The sequence below is a fragment of the Candoia aspera genome, chromosome 4 (assembly GCF_035149785.1).
Source record: "Candoia aspera isolate rCanAsp1 chromosome 4, rCanAsp1.hap2, whole genome shotgun sequence".
Taxonomy (NCBI): Eukaryota; Metazoa; Chordata; class Lepidosauria; order Squamata; family Boidae; genus Candoia; species Candoia aspera.
Genome location: NC_086156.1, coordinates 83,118,142 through 83,141,955, shown reverse-complemented (window position 1 = coordinate 83,141,955; position 23,814 = coordinate 83,118,142). Strand labels below are relative to the sequence as shown.

At 39.8% G+C, this 23,814-nt stretch overlaps 1 protein-coding gene across 2 annotated transcripts in view; it reads right to left on the bottom strand.

Moving 5' to 3' along the window:
- Positions 1 to 22,655, bottom strand: part of IGF2BP1 (insulin like growth factor 2 mRNA binding protein 1) — a 62,125-nt gene extending 39,470 nt beyond the window's left edge. For both annotated transcript variants that reach the window (XM_063302007.1, XM_063302008.1), the window contains exons 1-2: positions 22,481 to 22,655; positions 20,887 to 20,947 (exon numbers count right to left, since the gene is read on the bottom strand). In XM_063302007.1, the coding sequence (XP_063158077.1) occupies positions 20,887 to 20,947; positions 22,481 to 22,655 (236 nt within the window). The remainder of the gene's footprint in view (positions 1 to 20,886; positions 20,948 to 22,480) is intronic.
- Between the last annotated feature and the right edge of the window lie 1,159 nt (positions 22,656 to 23,814).

Sequence of the window (23,814 nt, the reverse complement as noted above, 5' to 3'; positions counted from 1 at the left end):
TGATGCAGGTAAGGACTCTTCCGCAATGGCTGTGAGCTCAAAGGATCGGTTGTCTCCAACAGCTTGCTCTTCGTGTGTCTGCCTTTTATGCTGATCCTTTCCGCACCTTTTCTCTCCAGCAGCCAATCAAGCTGCTTTCTGATTCACATGCTTCTCAGCTCTCCTGTCTCACGTGCCAATTGGAGAGTTCAAATCCCCCACCAGAGTTTGTCCAATCTGTGTTTGCAAATTCTCCCGCTCTGCTGAGTCACTTCCTGGTTCTGCTTCTTCAACCCTCTCCTGATTAGTTTTGTTTTCCCCTTCTGACTCTGGATAAGTTTCATTTTTGGAGTCAGAAGCCGGCTGAAACCTCACAGTGGTTGAAAACAAGACATAAATACTGTGAATTGATGTGGAGTTGTGAAGAGGTAAGAAATTAAGCAAAAATTACAATCTGGAGTAAGAAAGAAAAAGATGAGGCATGAGAACACAAGTAATGCTTGAGTATACTGCCAATTGAAAGAAGCCAAATGAAAAAAAGGTGTCTAGGTTAAAAACCAATTTATCTGGAAAATTCTTTCCCACACTCATATATCCTAGACACCTCTGAAATGTGAGCTAATCTTATCTTCTAAGCCTATTGCCATGGAAAATTAAATAACTGTCACTATTTGTTTACTAATTTATTAAATTTATATTTGGGCAACAATTTGAGAAGGGACAATGGCATATACTAAAAAAGCATTATTTTGCCTCACTAAGCAATAGTGAAACAATCTCCAGAGAAGCTCTGCCTACCAGATGTTGTTGAAGTACAATTCCTAGCACCCTTTCTCTTCAGTCATGCTAGCTGGGGCTGCTGAAAGTTACACTTGAGCAGCAACATCTGGAGGGCTACTATGTTCCCATCTTACAAACTTCAGGGTAATACAGGTAGTCCTTGTTTAACAACCACTCGTTCAGTGACCAATCAAAGTTACGATGGTGCTGAATAAGGAGACTTATGACCAGTCCTCATAGTTGCGGCTGTCACAGCATCCTCGTGGTCACATGATCATGATTCAGGTGCTTGGCAACCAGCCTGCAATTACGACAGTCGCAGCGTTCTGTGGTCACATGATCGCCATTTGCGATCTTTACTGCCAGCTTCCAATAAGCAGAAAAAATGGGAAAGTTGGCAGGAGGTAGCAAATGGCAACCATGTGACGTTGCACTTAATGACCATGTGGGATTCACTTAGCAACAGGAACTGCTGTTGTAAGTCAATGTGGTCACATAACATTGTGCTTTACAACTGCATCACTTGGTGACAGAGTTGCTGCTCCCAATTACTGTCGTTAAGCGAGGCCTACCTGTATAGCAGAAAGCCCTCCAAATGAAGCCACCTTATTGGTTATGTGGGTTATACATGAGGAAGTTAAGAGGAAGGTAAATTGAAAACCTCAGATAGTAACATCTAGGGTAAAAAGATTGTACTTGTACTTCAATGAGAGGAAAAGCAATAATGCACATTTTCAGAGGCATTCCTTATTTCGCATGTGATGAAAATATGTCCCAGAGCTTTGATCCACATGGCTGTCGGTAAAAGGCTTATAATGATCTGGTAAAGACTATAATAAATACAGCTCTCTGACCTGGATACGTACGAGCCTAATGATTTAGAGCAACCAGATGTTGCTTAACTACAGATCCCAGCTGCCCCAGCTAGTACAGCCAAAGGTACTCAGGAGCTGTAGTTCAGCAACGTGTGAAAGACTATGGGGTCTCCACCCATGCTTTAAAGTATAGCCCATCCAAGACATGCTCTCCACCCAGGTCCCAGCTAGTGTAGCCACTAACACAGACAACATTCCAACTTACCTGGTATAAGATTCAGTTTGTTTAATCCCATGAAATCCTTTATTGATCTCAGGCACTGATCCAGAACCTCCACTCCCCCATCTCCCCACTCCTGAGATCAGAAGGAAAGAGAAACCCTCAGGTGTATCATACTAATGATATCCAGAATCATCAAGTTGCAAGAGGTCATTTAGGTCACTAAACCCAGTCCCTGCTGAATGCAGGAATCCAAGATAAAGTACAGCCCTATAAACGGCTGTTTAGCCTCTGCCTAACACGTTCAGCAAAAAGAGGTAAGTGCTTCCACTATCAAGCTGCTCTTACTTTTAGGAAGCATTTCCTAACATTCAATCTGCCTTCCTGTAGTCTGAGGTCATTATTTTGAGTCTTACACTCTGGAACAGTGGAGAAAGGCTGTGATCTTCTTCTGTATGACATCCTTTCATGTATCTGAAGAGTGATATATCCCCCCTCTGCCTTTTCAAGACTGTTCCCAGCTCCTTCCATCTCTTTTCAAAGAATCTATGTCCTAGTCTCTATGTCATCCTTCTCAGAACCTGTTCCAGTTCTTGTGAATCTTTCATAATGTATAGTGCCCTGCATGATACAGGTAGCCCTCGACTTACAACCATTTGTTTAGCGACTGTTCAAAGTTACAGTGGTGCTGAAAAAAAGTGATTTATGATCAGTCCTCACTCTTACGACCATTGCAGCATCACTGCAGTCACATAATCAAAATTCGGTCACTTGGCAACTAGCATGTATTTATGATGGTTACAGCATCCTGGGGTCACGTGATCAACAGTTGCAACCTTCCCAGTTGGCTTCTGACAAGCAAAATCAATAGGGAACTGTGTGATTCACTTAATGACCATGTGATTAGCTTAATGACTGCAGTGATTTACTTAATGACCGCCACAAAAATGTGAAATCGGGTGTGGTCACATGATGTCTCACTCAATGACCGCATTGCTTAACAATGAATTTTCCAGTCCTTATTGTTTTGTAAGTCAAGGACTACCTGTATCAGAGGTGAGTTCTAGCCAATGCAGAATTAAGTGGAACTATTTTTCCCATGACTTGGAAACCATATTTCTGTTTACACAGTTGAACATGACATTTGTCTTTTTTGCAGCCAAATCCCACTGCTGATTCATATTCAATTTGCACTCAATTACTATTCCACAAGTGCTAATTGTTTCCCTTTTAAGTTTTGTTTCTTAGATGAACACCTTTGCATTTATATCTGTTAAATTTCTTTTATTTTCAGCTCATTTCTAACTTACCAATATTGTTTTGAATTTTATTTCTGTTTTCTTGGTTATCAGTTGTCCCAATTGTGCATCATCTGCAAAGTTGATAAACATTCCCTCCACTTCTGATTGCAAGTCATTAATAAAAAAGTTGAAGTGCACAGGGCTCAAGATTGAACCTTTTTTTTAATGTATTAGATTTATGTACAGTATAAGGTTAACACTTCAATCCTAAAGGACAGTAGGTGCAACAGCTATCCCTAATGTCTATATTTATCTTATTCCACCTTAATTTTCTGTTTGGGGAGATACCATTCAGTTGATAAGTGTTTTAAAAGAAAAGCATCACTGAATATTAGGGAATCTGAAAAAAAGTAATACTCTGTACAACTCCCATATAGTCCATCTCATCCAGGATCCCTAATTGTAACATAGCTCAAGTTTAACATAAAGGGAGATTAGTTAGTGACTATGAACAGTAGGCGGGCATAATTCAGAAGCAGCGAGTCAGCTACCATCCGCGTTGAGAGGAAAGAATAGCGTGCACCAGCTGCCAAGTTCATTTGACTGGAGACCCTCACACATGGAAAAGAGCAAGAATTCCAGCAACCTGTTGCTATATTAGCCCTGCCAGGTTTGAAAACTCCTCCTAGACATCAAGGGCAGCATTAAGAAACCAGGCTAGCAACATACAACCTAGCATGTCATGGTATCAAAGGCTGCGATCTTACGAGAAGCCATGGAGCTGAACAGACTTGGCAAGGGTCTGGGAAAAGCCAGCTGCAGCTGAAAAATGGGCACGTGCCAGGCTGCAAATCCAATCCAGGCACTGAACACCATGATCCCTCACTTTTATTATTCTCATTCCCCAGTGGATAAAGCCAAGTTTCTCAAGCGCAAAGCAAAGGCCAGCAGCTGCACGGAGAACCACTGTGGGGGCCTCACTGGCCCTTTCTGGCCAGGGGAACTTTTGCATAAGCTTTGACTGCCCCTGCGATTTCCACTCCCAAGTTGACAGAAAGGGAGGTTTCCTATGCATCAAGCTGTGCAGGGTGAAGGGCTCCTGTTAGCACTCCAACAAGCCATGCCTTTTTTTGGAATTCCTCATTCCATACCCTCACTCCAAAAGTCAGCCAGCATCTTGTGACCACTGCACATGTTCAAGGCACATTCAGAACTTTGGGGAGAGATGCCCCTTACTCTCTCCTTCAAAGATGGTCAGTACTTCTTTAACCCTTCCTCTAACCACTCTTTCACGTCCTGCTGGTGCTATTTAGGCAACCAACAGAACAGCACTCAGCAAATGAGTTCACTATTAGCATATCCAAGCAGCCAATTCTTCTCAGAATCGCCACATGTTGCTATCATGTCCTGCTTCCCCCATCACTGACCATGCTGGCTGCAGATGCTGGGAATGGCAGATCACCAACACCTAAAACAGTGTTTCTCAACCTTGGCAACTTCAAGATGTGTGGGAATGCAGGCTGGGGAATTCTGGGAGTTGAAGTCCACACATCTTGACATTGCCAAGGTTGAGAAATGCTGATTTAGAAAGCTACGGATTTCCCATCAATGATGTGTATGACACCTTCTAATGGCACTGAGGACCACCCAAATTTATCGTTCGGGCAATCCTTCCAAAGAGGAATTTTGTTTATTTATTTTTGTGTGATTTATGAGGGAGACTACTGGGTTACCTTGCACAGTTGGTTGGTTGCTAAGAGAACAAACTGCTGGACTAGATGGGCCAGTAATCCGATCCAGCAGGGCACTGCTTATGTTCTTATGCAATTTAGAGGCCATCAAACTCCCTAACACTTTGGTGGGTTACAACAGTAAAAGCAATGAACAATACAATTTAAAAAAAGCACCCATGTGTCCAGAATAAATTCTAATCAGACAGAATCCTCTAAGGCCTGGGGGAACAGCCAGGTTTTCAAAGACTTCTCAATCATCATCAGGATGGGGGCGATAAGGATCTTGGGGAGTGGGGGGAGGTGCTGTTCCAGAGGGCAGATGCCACAACAGAGAAGGCATGTTTCTAGAACAGAAAGTGCTGGAGTGTACCTACATTGCCTGATGGTGCCAGATGGGCAGAAACTATCAGAGATAGGTAATTTAGCCCCTAAATCAGCCTATCTCAACCTTTTGACCCTTCCGACTCTTGCCTCTTTTTGTGAAACGCGTATCTTTGTGCTTCATCTGATACCCTCATTCTGTCAAAAAAGGAAAGCAAATTTCATCCATCATTTGTGACTATTCATGTCCATCTATTTGTGAGTCCAATCATTTATTTACTAAATAACTTACAAAAGGGAATAACCTGCCTTCCCACTTTGCTACACTTATTAATTGGATGAATTTCTCCAAGTTCTTTTCTTCTGTCAGAAGGGTTGCCACCATTTAGCACAGCCTTTCTCAACTTTTTGATCCTGGAGGAACCCTTGAAATATTTTTCAGGCCTCGGGGAACCCCTGCACATTCAAGCTCCAATATAGGCCAGAAGTTACAAAACGATTATATTCATTCATGTGTAGGCCTGTACATATGCATCAACACTGTCCTTAAACAAAAAATAATGAATGAAACTTACCTCTTTAATGTGAAGTTGCCCGAATTTGAAATAATTTTTTAAGTAAATCATTATCTCCCAGGGAACCCCTAGTGATCTCTCATGGAATCTTAGGGTTCCACGGAACCCTGGTTGAGAAACCCTGCCCTAAATGAATAGGTAGAAGTGTTAATTTGCTATTTTAGGAAGCTTGTCAAACTCTGAGGGTCTCCAGCAATAGGGCAAAGGCAATGCCCACTATTATAAATTTTATTTTGCCAACTGTGATGATGGAGGCAGCCGAAGTTCGATAACCTAGCCACTATTTTCTGAATCATCAGAAATTCAGCCACACCACTGACTAGGCAGCTAGGAAGAAGGGAAATGGCAGCCACTTCACAAAAGAGAGGAAAGAAAAGGGGTCACACTCAAAACAGAACCTACCCTTTCATCATCCCCATGAAAATGTAGTAAATATGACATAAAAGTGGACAAGCATCTGAGACCATTCCTTTCTTAAAAGAAACAGAAGGGTTAATAATTGCAGTTGATTTCATGCAGAATGCGGATGCATGCAAGCACCTGTGGATTTCAGTACTCAATCAGAGATTTGACTTGTGGGAGGGGCAGTACAAAAGCTTCTTTGGGTTGAAGCAGAGCATCCTGTTTAAAAATGTGTGGTTAGCTAATTCTTGTTAGCTGGCTAAAAAATGGCCAAACCTCTTTCACTAGAGACTTTGGGGTTAGTGTGCAATGACTGTCTCTATGATATTTTCCAAATCCTCCAGATGAGCTGGGATTGCAAATTCTGGAATTCCCTTAGCCAACACTTGCCAGTTGTATTAGTTCCGGAGACTGTACATTATGTATCGCAGTGTTTCTCAGCCTCAGCAACTCTTAAGCTGTATGGACCTCAACTCCCAGAATCCCCCAGCCAGCATACACCTTAAAGTTGCCGAGGTTGAGAAACACTGCTCTATGGTATGGGGGCTTTGTGCTGCAATAGGGATTCAAAAGATTTGCAGGTTGGCTTTCACCTCATTCTTAGCAATATTATAGCTGTGCATTCTGCAAGAAACTGTTGAGATATCCAAGAAATACAAACAAAGGAATGCTCTAACCCGTTTTGGAACAATCATTCCCAACAATCATGCCCATGCTCTCTAGATATTTTGAGCTATAATTTCCATTACTTGTGTTGACTGCTGCTCATGGGAGTTGCAGTCCAAAGCATGTAGAGGAACCAGAAGCTGTTATACAAGCAGAGGTGGGTGGGCAAGAGATGGTAGCAGAACAACAAACCGGTCTAATATCATCACTACAAATTTAAACACATCTGCTCCCAAAGGTGAAAAGCATAATTGAAAGATTACTGCCCTGATGCTAGTCCCAGTACTCTTTTGCAGTACAATGACTCTGTAGAAAAAATCATAAAACGTTTTTCTAGGAGAATGGACAGAAACTGACTGTGCTGTGCCAACTTTGACTCTAAATTCCAGAGGAACAGTCATGTTAATAGGTAGCAGCAAAGAGAATATGTTTTTGTAGTTTATCAAAATATTAATTAACTACTCTTCCTGAAGTGATTCGAAAGGTCAATTCTTGGGACTCATCCACAATATACATTTGACTGCACTGAGTGCAAGTCCACTGGCATACACAGCTTCCCCCAGGGGCCCTGTGAATCGTAACAGCTCAGTGGGCTTAAGAGGGGATTTAAAACATGCAGGCAGTTAGTTGCCTGGGAACAACTAGAGACATGCCTGCAGTTACACTATTTAGTTCATACTGGATGCTGAGGGGTTTATATCAGATGGATGGTAGCCTTTTCAAGGGTTGGAAATGGCAATCAAGTCAGTGTGATAAAGCTGCAACAGGATGCATTTTAGGAATCTGATGTGCTATCTATGAATGGGGGTCCCCAAATTCCCTTGGCTCCACTAAATTATCCCTATTCACTCCAGTCAATGTGACGGTGCTTGCTCATTTCCTGAGTCCGGAAAAAAGAAAAGGATTTCATCAATGAAGGAGACCACAGTTGATCTTATATTCCACTTGGGATGAATTCAGAATTGTAGCACTATTCTCACCCAGGAGCAGAATCCTTTTCACCAAGAATTTTGGATGGCCATTAAGACTAAACCAAAATTCATAGGTCACACTCAGCATTAGATGGGACAACTATCATACTCCAAACTATTATGCTACAATTCCCATTATCCCCAGCCAACACACTGATCTTGGTGATGGGAGCTGCAGGAAAGACTATTAGATACAGAAAGCCAGAGAGGCAGCTCAGAGCAGCCTGTCCCAATTTGACACCCTGTAGTGGTGCTAGATTACAATCCCCATCATCTCAGGCCCACGGGCTGGACTTTCTGCATTCAAACAATATATTTAAAATAGATCTTCTCAACAAGGATACAAGTAGGACCAAAACATGTTCCATACATATTATTATGCATGAACATGGGTATGTCAGCATGCAGTACAGAAAACCCATACATATTCATTTATTTCTCTACATGGATTGCATTCACTGAACTGTCATTTCCATACAACTCTGCAGAAGGCAGGGTTCCTGACATCCTGTTTCTTCATTCTTTATTTATACCACCTTTGCAGACAAAAAACTCCCCGTTTGTTTCTTGCTCCTACCACCAAATTGGGTTATCCAGGCCTGCTATGCCCACCTTGTTACAAAGAGGTGCTTGAAACCACTGGGGCAGCCAGTAAAACAATTCATTCATTCCTGATTATGCTGTGCCTCTCAAGTGGCACCTGCAATAAAGTCAATGACCCATCTCCTGAAAGAGCAAAAGGGCTCTTGGGGAAACCTCCTCCCCACTAATAGTTAAAAGAAAAACAACAACAAACCCTGGGCTTTCCTTGAATTTGTCTTCCTCTATGAAGTAAAAGAATCTACGAATTCAGAACAAGTGGAACCTGCACAGAATACTGTACCCTATTCAAAACTCCAGCTACTCCATCCATGCCCACCCACTGTGGCTTTCTGTTCTTCCCCACCTCCCAAGAGTCAGTCAGTATCCCATGGCTGTGGAACATGCTCAATGCCTCTGGAGAGGGAGTCCCCCCCACTGAGATGTTGTTTTCTCAGAAGTGCTATAGTTGGACAAAATTTGTGGTTGCCCCAAGCCTGTTGATACCTTTCTGTTATGCAGAAGTGCAGCTGTTCTGGCTACTAGAACAGCTAGTAGAGTGAGCAGAAGGAGATAGATCAGGGCTTATTGGCAGTTCTCTGAGTGAGCTGCAGAAGATCAGTAAGGATTTTAATCTCCAATATTATTTAACAATAGCAAGGAATAAAAGACTAATAGTTGTTTATTCGTTTAGTCGCTTCCGACTCTTCGTGACTTCATGGACCAGCCCACGCCAGAGCTTCCTGTTGGTCGTCAACAACCCCAGCTCCCCCAGGGATGAGTCCGTCACTTCTAGAATATCATCCGTCCATCTTGCCCTTGGTCGGCCCCTCTTCCTTTTGCCCTCCACTCTCCCTAGCATCAGCATCTTCTCCAGGGTGTCCTGTCTTCTCATTATGTGGCCAAAGTATTTCAGTTTTGCCTTTAATATCATTCCTGCAAGTGAACAGTCTGGCTTTATTTCCTGGAGGATGGACTGGTTTGATCTTCTGGCAGTCCAAGGCACTCTCAGAATTTTCCTCCCACACCACAGTTCAAAAGCATCAATCTTCCTTCTCTCAGCCTTCCTTATGGTCCAGCTCACGCAGCCATATGTTACTACAGGGAACACCATTGCTTTAACTATGCGGACCTTTGTTGTCAGTGTGATGTCTCTGCTCTTAACTATTTTATCGAGATTGGCCATTGCTCTTCTCCCAAGGATTAAGCGTCTTCTGATTTCCTGACTGCAGTCAGCATCTGCAGTAATCTTCACACCTAGAAATACAAAGTCTTTCACTGCTTCTACATTTTCTCCCTCTATTTGCCAGTTATCAATCAAAAAAGACTAATACAGAGTGCTAAAATAGAAATGCTTGGTAATAATTGAGCCTAGACTTTTATATGAAAGGACTGAGTTGAAATGACTGGTTGCATGTCAACCAGTCCCATAGGTTTTTTTAAAAATTATTATTATTTATTTTAAGTTTTTTAAAATCCCACCTTTATTATTTTTATACATAACTTGAGGCAAGGAACATACCTATTACTCCTTCCTCCTCCTCTTTTCCCCACAACAACAACTCTGTGAGGTGGGTTGGGCTGAGAGAGAGTGACTGGCCCAAGGTCACCCAGCCGGCTTTCATGCCTAAGGCGGGACTAGAACTCTGGGTCTCCTGGTTTCTAGCCTGGTGCCTTAACCACTAGACCAAACTGGCTCTCCTCCTGTTATTATAAACTGTCTATAATTTATGCACTGGAAGGATCAAATCATGAAGTGCTTTCATTAATTACATATCGAGGATGCTTACTTTCCAGCAAGTCTATTCTTCAAGCCATTGCCAAGCATAATATATCTATGGGCTAGAAAGAATGGCCATTTCTAGCAACCTGAAATTTGGCTTTAGCCATTATTAACTGTTTCACATTATTAAAGTTCAGATGCTGCATTCAATCACTGTTCTTCAAAGAAACCACTTTTTTAAAACTAAATTTTCTTTAAATTATTTACAAAATTTGAATGTGTGCCCATCTTTAACACATAACTCTGGGCAATTAACAAAACAAGTTCACAAGAAAAAATATATAAAACCCCATAAACAAAAGAAAAAGTATAGTTAAAATAATTGTATATAAAAACGCCGGCGCTGCACAATGAACTCACAATATAAACACACACATACTGAGCCCCTCTAACATCCTGGCCCTAATGCCTGGGGGGAAAGCTATGTCTACAGCCTTCCAGAACGCCAAGAGGGTCAGGGCCCTCCGGATCTCAGGGGAGAGGCTGTTCCATTTGGCAGACGCTGCAACAGAGAAGAGACATTTACTCAGTCCTACAAAAGGACACTGTTTCATACAGAGGACCTGGAGCATGCCCACCCTGTCATATCTGGTGGGATAGGGAGAGACCCTCAGATATAAGTAGTTTCACAAGTAATCTGGCCCTCTGCCGTGCAAGGCTTTAAAGGTGATCACCAGCACCTTGAATTGCGCTGCACAACTGTGGAGTCCCAGGGGCAAACCCTGATAGTACAAACCAGTGTGTACTGCTGCATTCTGAACCAGTTAGACTTTCTGACTGTTTTTCAAGGGCAGCCCCATGTAGAGCACTTTGCAGTAATGCAATCAGGAAGTGACTAAGACAAGAGTGACTGTGAGCACAATCTCCCCATCCAGGAATGGATGCAACTGGCATACTAGATGGATCTGCACATGGCTTTGGATCTTTACATTTTCTCAGCACTCTAATTATACCATACAGAGGCTGGGAGGATTCCATTCTTTCTAATATTTATTTAATAAGGACTTGACTGATTACAAAAAGCTGAGCAGAGGTGGCCATGGTTAATACTTGGATGGCAGACCCAAGAAATCTCAGGCTATAGGCTAGCCTGAGAAAGCAGCTCAGACACTGGCAGTGGCAAACCGTTTTCATATGCTTGCAACAAAACAAGATGAGTATGTTCATGAAGCCTCCAGGAGTCAAGCTCAACTCATAAGAGAACTGATTACTTTCTAAAAATTGTGGTTCAGTAACACCAGTAGCATCAGTGCTGGTGAGCGACCCAACTCTCTTTGTTGAGTGCACATTTTTCAAGAGTTCTAGCACGTTACTTTCTAGGCAAATTGAAAATAAGTCTTTTGTAAGTTTCTTCGCAGTAAAAGCTGCATTCACATTAAATGAAAAATCCTGCTGTTAGTAAGACAGGATATTCATGTAAGATTGCACTGCACGCCATGACTTTGCCATTTCACTTTGCACACGAGGTAAAATAACTCAGGATTTACCAGTACTACATGACTTCCCAAAACATGTAAGCATAGAAGTACCTTTAAGACCACCATTTCATGCTAAATCACATAAGATCGCATATTTAAGTGCTGAATCCTGGTTTATTAAGCCAAAATTGGGACTTAAAGACCTAGAACACTTGGTACTGAATATAAACCTCTGGTTACAGAAAAATATTTTTATTTACATCTTTTTAATCACCAAGAAGGGGCTTTATTTTGTTTCTCAATTATATGTTTGAACATTTATTTTTAAACAAATATAGTATGCTGATTAATAAAATATCTACCTCTCATTCTCCTAGCAAAATCTGATTTTGTTATGACATGTAGAAAAAGGAATAAAGAGATACATTTATTTAGATATAACTTTTAAGTCAAGTTTTGAAAGACCGTTCCACAATACCTAAAATATGATAGTAGCCTATTTTAGGCTCATCATCCGGATAAGCCCCAGAGCTGAAATAAAATCTTCTAGGCCCAAGTCCAAGACCTCATCCACTGGGCTGGACTGTAGAACAGCAACTGTCAAATTATTTACTAGCCTAAATCTCTTAATTGCAATAATATGAAAAAGAAAATCCATGTCTGACTGATCGCCCACGGTTGGGATCAGAAAGTAATCCCCCCTTCTGTTTCCTGGAAAACAGTTAAGACTGGGTAATGACCAACTGAGACTTGTGCATCTTCCTCGATTATCCAGAGCCACTTCTGCGACTGACACATTTCTATGCCACATCTGCCCTCATACTAGAGGTCAGTACAATCTGAAGTCTATGAAGTAGGGGAGGGGAGGATTACCAGTTGAAAGATTATGCCCTTGGACCTAGAATAAAACTATGTGGGGAGTGGGTGCATGTAGTTTGTGCATGTGTCAGGCTTCTTCCAGATCTAAACCTTTGATTATTGAAGACAACACATGTATAGAATTAAGCCCATATGCAATCTTAAAAAAGAAAAGAAAACCAAAGAATGATTCTAGATTCCATGGCATTTCTAGAATATGGGTTCAAGGCAAATTATGGTGGAAGAATAAAATATTTCTCTTTTTTTTCTCTTTTTTTAAAGGTATTTCTGCTTTCTGCAGGAAGGTGGGAAATGACTATGGTTATACAAAGAAGATATCAGTTTCCTCTATATACATGAATCTATCGAACTGCCTTCTACCAGCCCTGTGAATAAGACAGCTCTCCCCAAGTTACTAGTTAACCAGTATAAAAAAAAAAAGTTACTGAGTTATAAAGGGCTGGAATTGCCATAGTACTTTGCAAAGAAAGGGAATTATCTTCTTCAAAGGCCCACGTTGAAACCTGATAACATGCAGACTTTAATACCCTAGTCATAATCATTTAACAGCAACAAGGAATATTACTACATATTACAGAATTCTAATTTCACTGTTCCATGGGGCTGAGGATTACTGATAAGATCTTTAACCACAAGAGTTAGGAACCCAGGGAGAGCGTGACCTTGGTGTAGTGGTCAAGGTACCAGGCTAGAAACCAGGAGTCGCTGAGTTCTAGTCCTGCCTTAGGCACAAAGCCAGCTGGTTGACCTTGGGCTAGTCATTCTCTCTCAGCCCTAGGAAGGAGGCAAGGGCAAACCACTTCCAAAATCTTGCCAAGAAAACTGCAGGGATTGGTCCAGGCAGTCATTAGGAGTCAAGAGTGACTCGAAAGCAATCAATCAAATGATAGGAACCTAAACTATGGAGCATTTTACTCTACCAGCCACCCTTTTTGGAATGGGAAGATCCTGGCCTCTTCTCTACCGTGCTACCTTTGTGGAGAGCCCTTGAGTGGTACTTTACCTTCCAAATCAACAGAATCAGGCAATATAAGGGTACAATCAGGTTTTGTTCGATCCTATAAATCTGCTGGCTCTTGTGTATTGAAGGGGCATAACTCAGTGATAGAAAATCTGCTCATCTTACTGAAAATCTCTGGTTCAGATCTCAGTAACCTCAGATAGGGCCAAAAATCTCTGTTCTGAAATCTTGGACAGCTGTTGTCAGTCAGAGTTGGCAATCCTGTGCTAAATGCACCAATGGTCTTACTCAGTTTAGGCAGCTATTCCTATGTACTTAATCTGTCCCTGAGGCTTTGTTGGAGGATCTCTTAAGACTGTCTATGCAGTGCTGACTGCATAGCCATGTTTCTTTGCCAGCTGTGGCCCTTTTAGCAGACAGATATGGGATTTTTCGTCCACTTTTTTTCTTGTTCTGTTTTCTTTTCAAAGCTTTTGTCTTGTTTCCCTTTTCTGAATTATTTTTCCTGCACATTTGCCTCTCTAGCTAATTCCACCTCCATCTAGCTAATTTTGTTTCGTTCTTCATCCTGTCTTGTAAATAACCAATTATTTTGCTTGAGAGCAAGGAGGTACATCCTACATTTTGTTTTCTCGTGGAGTAAGAAAATATGTGGATAAAAGATTTCAATCCTTTACAATTCAACCCGTTTTCTCTGGCATATTCTATGCCTAGATTCAATCTCTCTGAAAGTCTACCTAAATCTTAGATGCAAGGAAAAAATACAAAAGGCACAATATACAATGCTTGAAATATCCCCCTTTTTGGTTAACTTATGTAATAAAGGTATGCTCAGAACTACCACAGACATTCATAAAAGCACATAACACACGTAGCACTAAGCTTTTTTATGAAAAAGTCTCTATAAACCTGAGAATATCTCAGGCACACACACACTTTCCCCTCTTTCTTTCTTTCTTTCTTTCTTTCTTTCTTTCTTTCTTTCTTTCTTTCTTTCTTTCTTTCTTTCTTTCTTTCTTTCTTTCTTCCAACCAACCAACCAACCAACCAACCAACCAACCAACCAACCAACCAACCAACCAACATTGTTTTCAACTTGTACAATTCAGGAATCATAATTTAAAAAGGATCTAGTCCACTGTATGCAAATTCCTGTTTTCTTGATTTAACTAATGAGGAATTTGTCTTCAATTTTCATTTCTGGCACATATGTAATAACCAAGTGGAAATTGTAGAAACTGAAATTAGATCAATTAAGTTCTTCAACTGGTCATACACGAATGGGAAGAATATGATCCCCAAATATAATTCAAACTCACAGTGTCTTATCCATATAACACAAAGTTGTAATTTAGGAAATGCTATTTTTTAAAAAAAATACACATTTCAAGGATAATATGCTCTGGTGTCAAAAACTTTCAAAGGGGTAGCAATATGTGCTACAGCAAGAAGAACAAAGAATCTATTTTAAGATGCTACAAGATTCTTCACTATTACTGTTTGAAACATGCCTATATTGTGGATACCAGCACCAAAGGTTTTAAGCACCTGGGAAGTTTAAGGTCTGCACCTCTTTATATAATATATATGCATCGATTGAGAACTGTATGTAGCTGTCATGGTTGCAATTAGATCAGAGTGGCAATCACTTCAAATGAATTACTCTAGTGACAAAAGCTGTGGCCTTGAATATTATCAAAAGATTAAAAAAAAATGTAAAGCAGCCTACATGCTAGAAAACACATGCTGAATTTTTCCTATTTTGCTATGTGTAGGCTTTTGGAATTCAGAGTCATTCTACATCTTCAGGAAATTGATTATAGTTACTTTCCTATTGAAAATTATTAACCCAAGTAATTCCCTTCAGTAAGACCTACACATTTCAGTGGGGCTTACTATAGGCTAGCCAGGTATACATGCTCAGTACTCCAGAATTCAAAGTGCTTTATGTGCTATATCTACTTACAGTTCTTACACAATTTTGTATGGTAAAACAATATACAGTAATCACCTCTGATATTACAATGGGAAGACAGTTTGTCTAAGTCTATCATGATACCAGCAGGATTTGAGGTAAAGAATTCTTTATCCATAGCTCATATCACTTAGCCATTATACACACCAATTCTCACTTTAGATCTTTTCTGAAGTTCAAGCTCTCATAATTTGCCTACAAGGTTGATCAGCATTATTATTTCACTAATGGGGAACGGCAAATAGGAAACAAAGTATTGCCCCAAACTGCAATTTCACAGGAATCCAACTTGCAATTTCTCAAGACAGTCTGTATCCCAGGAATTATATACTGTACATTCATTTAATTCTCCAACCCAGGCCTGGCAATGCTATAAGCTGGTCAATGGATTTCAGCACAAGGTGGGATCTGAAAAAATGTATTTTAATTCAACAAGTCTTTAATAATTGCATAGGCAATTTGATCACACACATATATTCTTAATATATCTGAATAGCTTAACATCCTTTACTGGACCACTATCCCTTAGATGAACTTATTTATTTTGTTAAATTTATATCCCATTTTCCTTCAGGAATTCAAGGCAGTGCACATACCATTCTTTCTTTCAATTTTTCTCCATAACAACCCTGTGAACTAGGTTGGGCTGGGACAGAATAAATGGCCCAAAGTCACACAACCTCTACCTTTTCTCACATTGCAATCCTTTTATGGGATTTGGTATTAGCCATAACTGAACGTTTCCTCAAACTGAAAGCCATTTATACAAGATTTCCTAAAACTGGAAAGTTATATATTTTCTCTTATGCTTGGATTTATAGTTAAGCTGAATTTATAGTTTTCGTTTTTCTTCTGTAAACTAAGTAGAGATTGCTACAATAAAAAACCTGCTTCTGAGAAGTGAAAAATTAACTCAATTCCCATTTTTCTTTGCAAACTTAAAAGGTTTTTTTATTAGTGAAAAAATTATCCTTTTTTAACCAGATGAAACATGTTACAGCTTCCTACTTCCTCCCCTTGATGCTCTAGAACAATAAGAACTAAACAAGATTGCAACTTCATGTGCAGTTATCTTCTGAGTAAGCATGCACAGGATTGCATTGCAAATGTCTATACAATTTAACTCAATCTTCTGATTAGAGATATACCTCTGTTCATAGGCAAAAGCAGAGTGGGCAGCATCTGAGGGATCAGGGCTACAACACTCTAAAGGAAGCCAACCAATGATGCTGTGAAATCACCAGACAGGACATGATGAAACCTTTTTGAACTTCTTTTGGTTTTGGGGAAGCTTTAAAGGTAGATATGGGAGCAGACCTCTCAAAGGCAAACTGCTCTCATTCCCCATTAACCTCTCTCAGGCCAAAATCGCACAATCAGATTTAAACTATTTTGCCAATCAATCGCTCCAACACAAACCTGGGGTGCCTGGGTGCTGTAAGCAGCCTACAAGTTGTCCATCCTTGACCTTAATGGAATAAGGATGGAATCTGTGAAGTTTCTTTTATGTGGATCTGCTATGTCACATTTACAAAAGCCTAAAGCTGGAGATTATCAGAGAATATTCAGCAACGACATAACATATATGAAACTTGCATTATCCTAAACAGAGTCTTGATGTTAAAGCCTGGGTATAAATTTCTATGCCAGGAACTCCTGTTTGATCAGACTCCCTCACACCTACTTTTCCATGTTGGTTGCATATCAGAGTAGGATTATTTTGAGAGTTCATTTTTAATGTTATTTCTGTGAACAGCAATGGGAACCCAGCATTCAGCTGTCCCTCAAATTCCTGGGCTTGAAACCAATTCATAGTCCATATATGCAAAGTCCATATATAATTTTTACTTTCACCATCTCTATTGCTTGCTTCTATTTATAGTTTATTTTTGCATCCTAGCCTAGTTCATAAACTGGGCTTATTTGTTGCCTATACAAAAGCTAACAGTACCTTACAGGTAAATCCACCAAAGGTTACTACATACAGCAAACCAGAATCATCGTAGAATAATATATTTAACATATTTACGTAAACACTTTTAGCATGAAGATATTTCACCTTTTGTTGAGGCTGCTATTATAGTTGTTGCAAACAAGCATAATCTTAATCTTCTTACTGAAAAACAGTGACCATAAATTAAAGCAAAGAAAATTATGTAAATTCTTCCTTTAAGCTTTATGTTGCAAATCTGCACACATTTGCCAAGGAATATTGAATTGAATGGGATAATCTGAACAAATCCATAAAGGACAGCTTTATTTGTTGTACAGACAACAGATACTACCAACTTCAACTGAAGCAATACAGGATTACACAACCATCCATTAAAATATTTCACCCATTTTTTTTACAGAATCTTGAATATTCATATTCATTCTTAAGATGCTCTACTTGAACTAATTCAGAGATTCTCAACTGGTTAGGCATAGCAGTCCAGATAGGACTTTAAAAAAAAACTTACCATAAATGAGCCATATGAGTAACAGAATACTGTACAGTTCAATATATAAATGTCCTTCTTAGACAAAATGGTCTTTTTAGCTCTATCATGATGGGACCTAGGCTCTTTGAAAAGTCTGAAAGCCACAGGGCTACTTCATTTTTATAAGTTATTACTAACTTATATAAAATTTTATCCCAGTTCAACAGAAAGTATCAGCATATAAACAAACAATCCCCCCCTCCATGATTTATTTTAAAAATCCTTGTTTGGGAAATAAGATTTAAAACCATACCTGTTTCTAACTTGCCTAAAAAACATCATACACTCCTGAAGCAATTTCTTTTATTTCAGTTCCTAAAGTTTTATTCTGTTTAGGGTAGTTACTTCCAATCCTCTTATTTGGAATGTTTGCTTGATGGATTCACTTCATTTCCCCTCCTCTTGTTTTTTTACCCATTCCTATTTGCCCTTCTCCCCCCCTCCCCAATTCCATCCACTTCAATCTTTTCAGACTGAGACAACCCCGCCCCTAACCTCCAAACATTTCTTAACATTCTTGAGTTCTTAAAACATCACTGAGGTTGTTTTAATTAACTCTTTCCTTCACCAACAGAATTTTGCTGTCTTTTTAAAGAGACAAAATTGCAAATTTCCCCCAACTTTTTTTCTCCTTCAATAAATTTTCATCTGAAAGCACTCCTGCCAAACATACACAGTCTTCTTTTTCTAAACCTATACATACTCAGTTGCAAATTAGGGCACACTTTCTTGGAAGAAAAAGTTCTTTTGAACCAATGGAACTTTTAAAAATTTAAGATTGAGTATAATTATTATGACCTAAAAATTATTTCTAATATGCAAAACATCTACCTCCAAAGCATTTGTAAGCTAATTGTGCTGGATGTATGACCTCAGACTTGGTTTCTTTTGATGGCATAAATTTTAAAAATGAGTAAAATCAAATTGTTTAACAAATACTTTCCAAGAACCAATTCAATAAAATGAACAAACATATTTGAAATCACTTCCAATATTGTTGAATAAAATTTTTTTAAGATATGTATAAACACTTTTTTTTACAATATTTGCATCTGATTTAATAAGTATTTAAGCTAAGCAAAACTATCCTCCTCAGACAACGTGAAATTCTTGGCATTTTCTAATTCAACCTTCTCCAGCCAGCACTTTCTGGACATATTGAACTAAAACTCCCAGAACTCTCTGCCAGCACAAACCATGACAGAAGGGAATTCTGGGGACTACAGTTCAATGCATCTAGAAGCAGTATGAACAAGGTTCAAGAATATTAATCATGTTTTTTTTCAATGAAATAAGCAGAGTGTGATTTATTTTATTCTGATAATTGAAAAAGATCCACAGGGCTATTCCTAGAGTTTTCTTTATTTAAAATACAATCTTTATAGATTTTGATAAGTGGAGGAAAACATATCTCACTAGCCACATTATTATTGAGATTATTCTAATCACGTTTAATTAACTAGTTCCTATTCTGGTTATCATTCCAAACAGGAAAATCAAGTCCCAAGACAGGTTGAAAAACACACTCACACACACTTGAAACTAAACAATTCTAAGGAGTCACATTCTATTTATATATTTCTACAAGAAATAAATGTAAATTCTCTTGGGAGAAATTATTATAGTAACTTCATTACAATATTTGAGCAATATTTTTGGAAGATTTTAAACTCTTGAAGATAACCATTATAACTACTGAGAAGGATTTTTTTCAGTTACATGGAGGTGACAGTATCCTAACTAAAATTAGTCTGGGAAATTATTTGATTTCTTTGAAAAATTATCTCTTTCAGATTTACAAGCGTTGAACACAATTCACTAGACACACAATTCTCCAATTGATTAATTTACATACGTTGGTTGATGTTAGCATTATGTAAGAATCAAAAGTTAATCATCTCTCAGAATCATCTATAATCTATACAATGATTTTTTTTTTAAAAAAGCAGCACTAATGAGTAAAAGTTCCTTTTCTTCCTCTTCCTCCAGCTACCAATTCCCGCCCCCCAATATTTCTTCTGCTTTTTTCATTGTAGAATTGGCTTCCTAAATATATTTCTCTTAGATGGCCTTTAACACCATAGGTACTCTATATATTAAGCTACAAAGACTGTTTACAAACATTATTGTCCATTCATTATACAGAATCCATGCTACTGTTACAATAAATTAATCAAATAGATTTTGAGACTCTTCCAATGTTTCAGAAAAACTGATTTCTTGAGTCTTCCAGCAATACGTTTTATATGAGGTTTAAAAGTCCAAGAAGCATATGAATCAGGGTACAAGAGCAGGAAATTGTGATGTCAATCATGCACAAAAAGAATCTTTTGAACTATATGAACAGGCAACTACCCTTTTCCCCCCAGCCTAAAAAAAGCATCACAATTTCTAATATAAAAATACATTATGAATTTTATGTTCCCTTTCCAGGGTTTATATGACCAAGGAGTAATTGCAACTTTTTTCTAAAGGAAGAAGCTGTTTGCTATAACATAGTGAAAGCTGCCAAAATAAAACTAGACAAGTAATATGATGAACAAAAGATCAGAAATGTATTAAATGCAGTAACACTACATAAAAATATACGTATCACAAAAATGCAAAGTATTCACAGAAACAAGTAGAAAGCCAGTATATTTTTTTCATATCTGAAAAATAAGCCAGTAAATTCCCAATTTGCTCAGTTTTAACAAGAAAAAAAATTTAAAACCAAAAAAGTTGGTCTTTAAAAAAAAAAGATCACCCAGGGAAGTCTTGTCATGTTAAGATTGTTTTAATAAATAACATTGCAATTGAAGCCACAGAACTTTATACTTTCAGTGCTTAATGAAGGGCAATAATATCTATCTGTATTTAATTGTTTTTTTAATGAATCCAAAGTAACTTGGGATGAAAAGAAATAAACAAGCAGATCACCAGAGGCGTTTTAAAGTGTGTTTGTTTTTCAAATAGTTTTGTTCTGGAGTGGAAAATAAAAATGTAAATACAGTCTTCTTGCAATTTAGCTTTCTTTGAACCAGTTTGGCATTTTTTTAACATATTTTATCTTCCCTGTTACATTTCAACATGGATAAGTTCAAAGAAAATAAACAACTGGATTACCTTTGCTTTTTAGGGACTGAGTGTTCAATCTCGAGTTGTTTCCCATGCAACTCCACTTTGCCTAAAAACACAAGTGTGCTTTTTTTAAAAAAAATGTGCACTGTAAAAGGAAAGGTGGACACCAGACCTCATGTACAACTCAACGTCCACTCCTCCCCCCCTACTCTTCATGCTTTAATTCAACTGGGGGGCGTGGGATTCAGGTGCATTTTACCATAAAAACTCCTACCTGACATTTTTACCCTTCCTACTCTTAATTAAAACATTAAAATGGATTTCGAATGGAGAATATACAGTGAAAGAAACCAAATAAGGTTTTTCCAAGGGCCACACTTTAACTCATTCTCATATACACATTCCATGATCTGGTTTACCAAGGAAAGGAAAAAGCAGGAATGGTAAGGCCTATTCTGATGGTTTGTTCCAGCCCAACTTGCTTGGCTTTCAAGAGAATTCATACCATCTTTTAATTTTTTAAAAAAAAAGATAAATGAAAACAGTATTCAGCTGAGAAGAAAGTGAGATTAAAAAGGCACAGAATTCTGATGTGGTCTTTTAAATAGCGAGCAAAATATCTGGTCTCAGCAAAAGTCAACATTAGGTTTGCTCTGCTAGTTCTCTCTGCTTCTCTTGTCTCAATCTCTAAACAGCATGGCGACCTTCAGGCTAATACACCCATCACATGCCCCAGGAAACCCCTGTTTAAATCAAAATGGCCAAAGTCCAACACCTCCCCTCTTTTTCCCCACTACCCTCTTCCCACCCCTGAAGTACCACACACACTCAACGGGCAAAAATACAGCACTGGGTTGCTTGATAAATCCCAAATGGCACTGAAAGAAGAACAACTGAGTGGGGCAGCGTTGATCCCAGAGAAGATATTAAAGTGATGGAGGGTTTTATTTGTTAAGAGATTACTAATTTGGAGGGGAGAAATAAAGGGGGGGCCTTCCTGAAGGGGGAGAAAAAAGCCATCTCACCCACTCCCCTGCATGCAGCCACATGGAATATTAATTCAAGGTTCGCCAAATGAGATTTTGTTTAAAGGAAAGGCCTGTTTTATGCAATGTGGTAGTAGAAGAAGAAGAATAGGGGTACTCCATTAAGTGAGGAGGACATTTTGGCTGGATAATAAAAACAAGAGCCCTCTAGAAAGCCAATGGAAGTTGATAGGAAATTCGAGGCCCAACAAGTTAAAGACACTCGCCACCTAGTTCACTACTCGAGGAGAAAAGTGGGAGGGGGAAATCGAAGGGGTGCCCCCCTCCCAGCGGTTGAGGGGGAAAATACGAAACGAAAGTAACTTTCATTGATGACTACAGAGAGGTAAAGAAAGAAAGGGCGGAAGCGCGAGTACGAGCAAAGTGTGGCTGCCTGGTCGCATCTTTGTACACGTTTTACGAGTCTTTGCACACACAAAAAAGAACCGGCCCGCTAACAGTTGGGGTCCTGGGTAACAATGTGCATTTTATAAAATTATGCGGGTTTGCTTCCTTTTTGCAAAGCAATTGTTTATTCCAAAACCTCACGGCTGGGAAAGGGAAAAAAGAGATGAAAAAGAGAGAGCGAGGGAGCGATAAATCCATTGGCTTACCAGAAAAAGTTTCGATGGCTTTCATAGCCCATTGCTCATCTGGGCAGTCGACAAAGGCGTAGCCAGATTTCACCAAGAACTGGCCAGAGAAGGATATTTTGTGGTCGTTGAAGACTTTCTCCAGATCCGCCGGAGTCACGTTCTCGTTGAGGTTTCCGATATACAGCTTGTTCATGGCTGATGCGTTTTGCACAAAATGTTGGGTAGGTCCAAAACAGGAGTGAGTCACGGGAGGTGGGAGGGAAAGAAGAAAATAACTCACATATACCGGGTGGGGAAAAGGGGGGACGACTAGGCCTTCCGAAACTTTTAACAATTGCTTTATATTTTTAAAAGTTTCTTATTCTATGTTGGGGGCCTAGCAAGTAGGAAAAACCGGCTATTTGGGCTGTGGGAAGGAAAGGGGGAGGGGGATAATCTAAGAGGAAAGAGGGGGTTCCCTGTTTTGCAGAATCAATGGGGCTGGTTGATTTGGATGCAAGTTCGTATGGCGGGCTTGGGAAAATGGCTCTTTTTTTTCCAGTGGCCCCCCAACTCCTTTTGAGTCGCAACTCATGTGTGTCACACACGCACACCGAGAGAAAGAAGCAAAGGACGTCTACGAGTGTGAGGCAGGACTTGGCGCCGCCCCTAAATAAAATCGACCTGGAAAAATGAGTGAAAATGTTTGCAAGAGGAAGCCACGTGGTGGAGCCAAAAAAGGGGCGGGGCACCCTCTCGACACAGAATACTCCTGTTCCGAGGCATGGTATCTTTTCTCGAAATTGCTGAGTTTTTTATTTACGGTTTCAGTCGGCTCTCCTCCTGCGAAAGCTTTCCGCTTTTTCCAACTGAGCGCATTTCTTCTGCGAAGCCCAGCTGTAGGACGCCAACTCCTTGTTTCCCCTCCCTGCCGAGAGGACCGCAGCCCAGCCCCCAATCGCCGTCCCCCTCCTCCTGTTTTCCTGGCCTGCTCTCCCACTCCTCCCCCCGCAGCTTCTTTGAATGAGATTTTCTGGGTGTAAAACTTAATCGAAGTGAGTTTTTCTTCCCTAGAAAGGAAAGACCGCGGACTGGGGGTGGAGGAAGAAGGTGACTCTGGGGGCGTGGGCGCGCACCAGATCTGGACTTTCAGTCGCTGTTTTTCAGGCTTGGGATCACGTTAGGGAGAAGAGATTAAAAGGTGTCAGGGCTGGCCAAATGCAGTCGTGGGAATGGGTGGCGCGGGACGGAGGGGTACGTGAAGGTGGACCTCCATCAACGTGAATTGGGAGACGTGAATCTTCAAAACTCAAGAATACCTGAACTGGCGGTGTGAGTATGAGAAAAGCAGGGCATGAGTACCGAAAACGCAT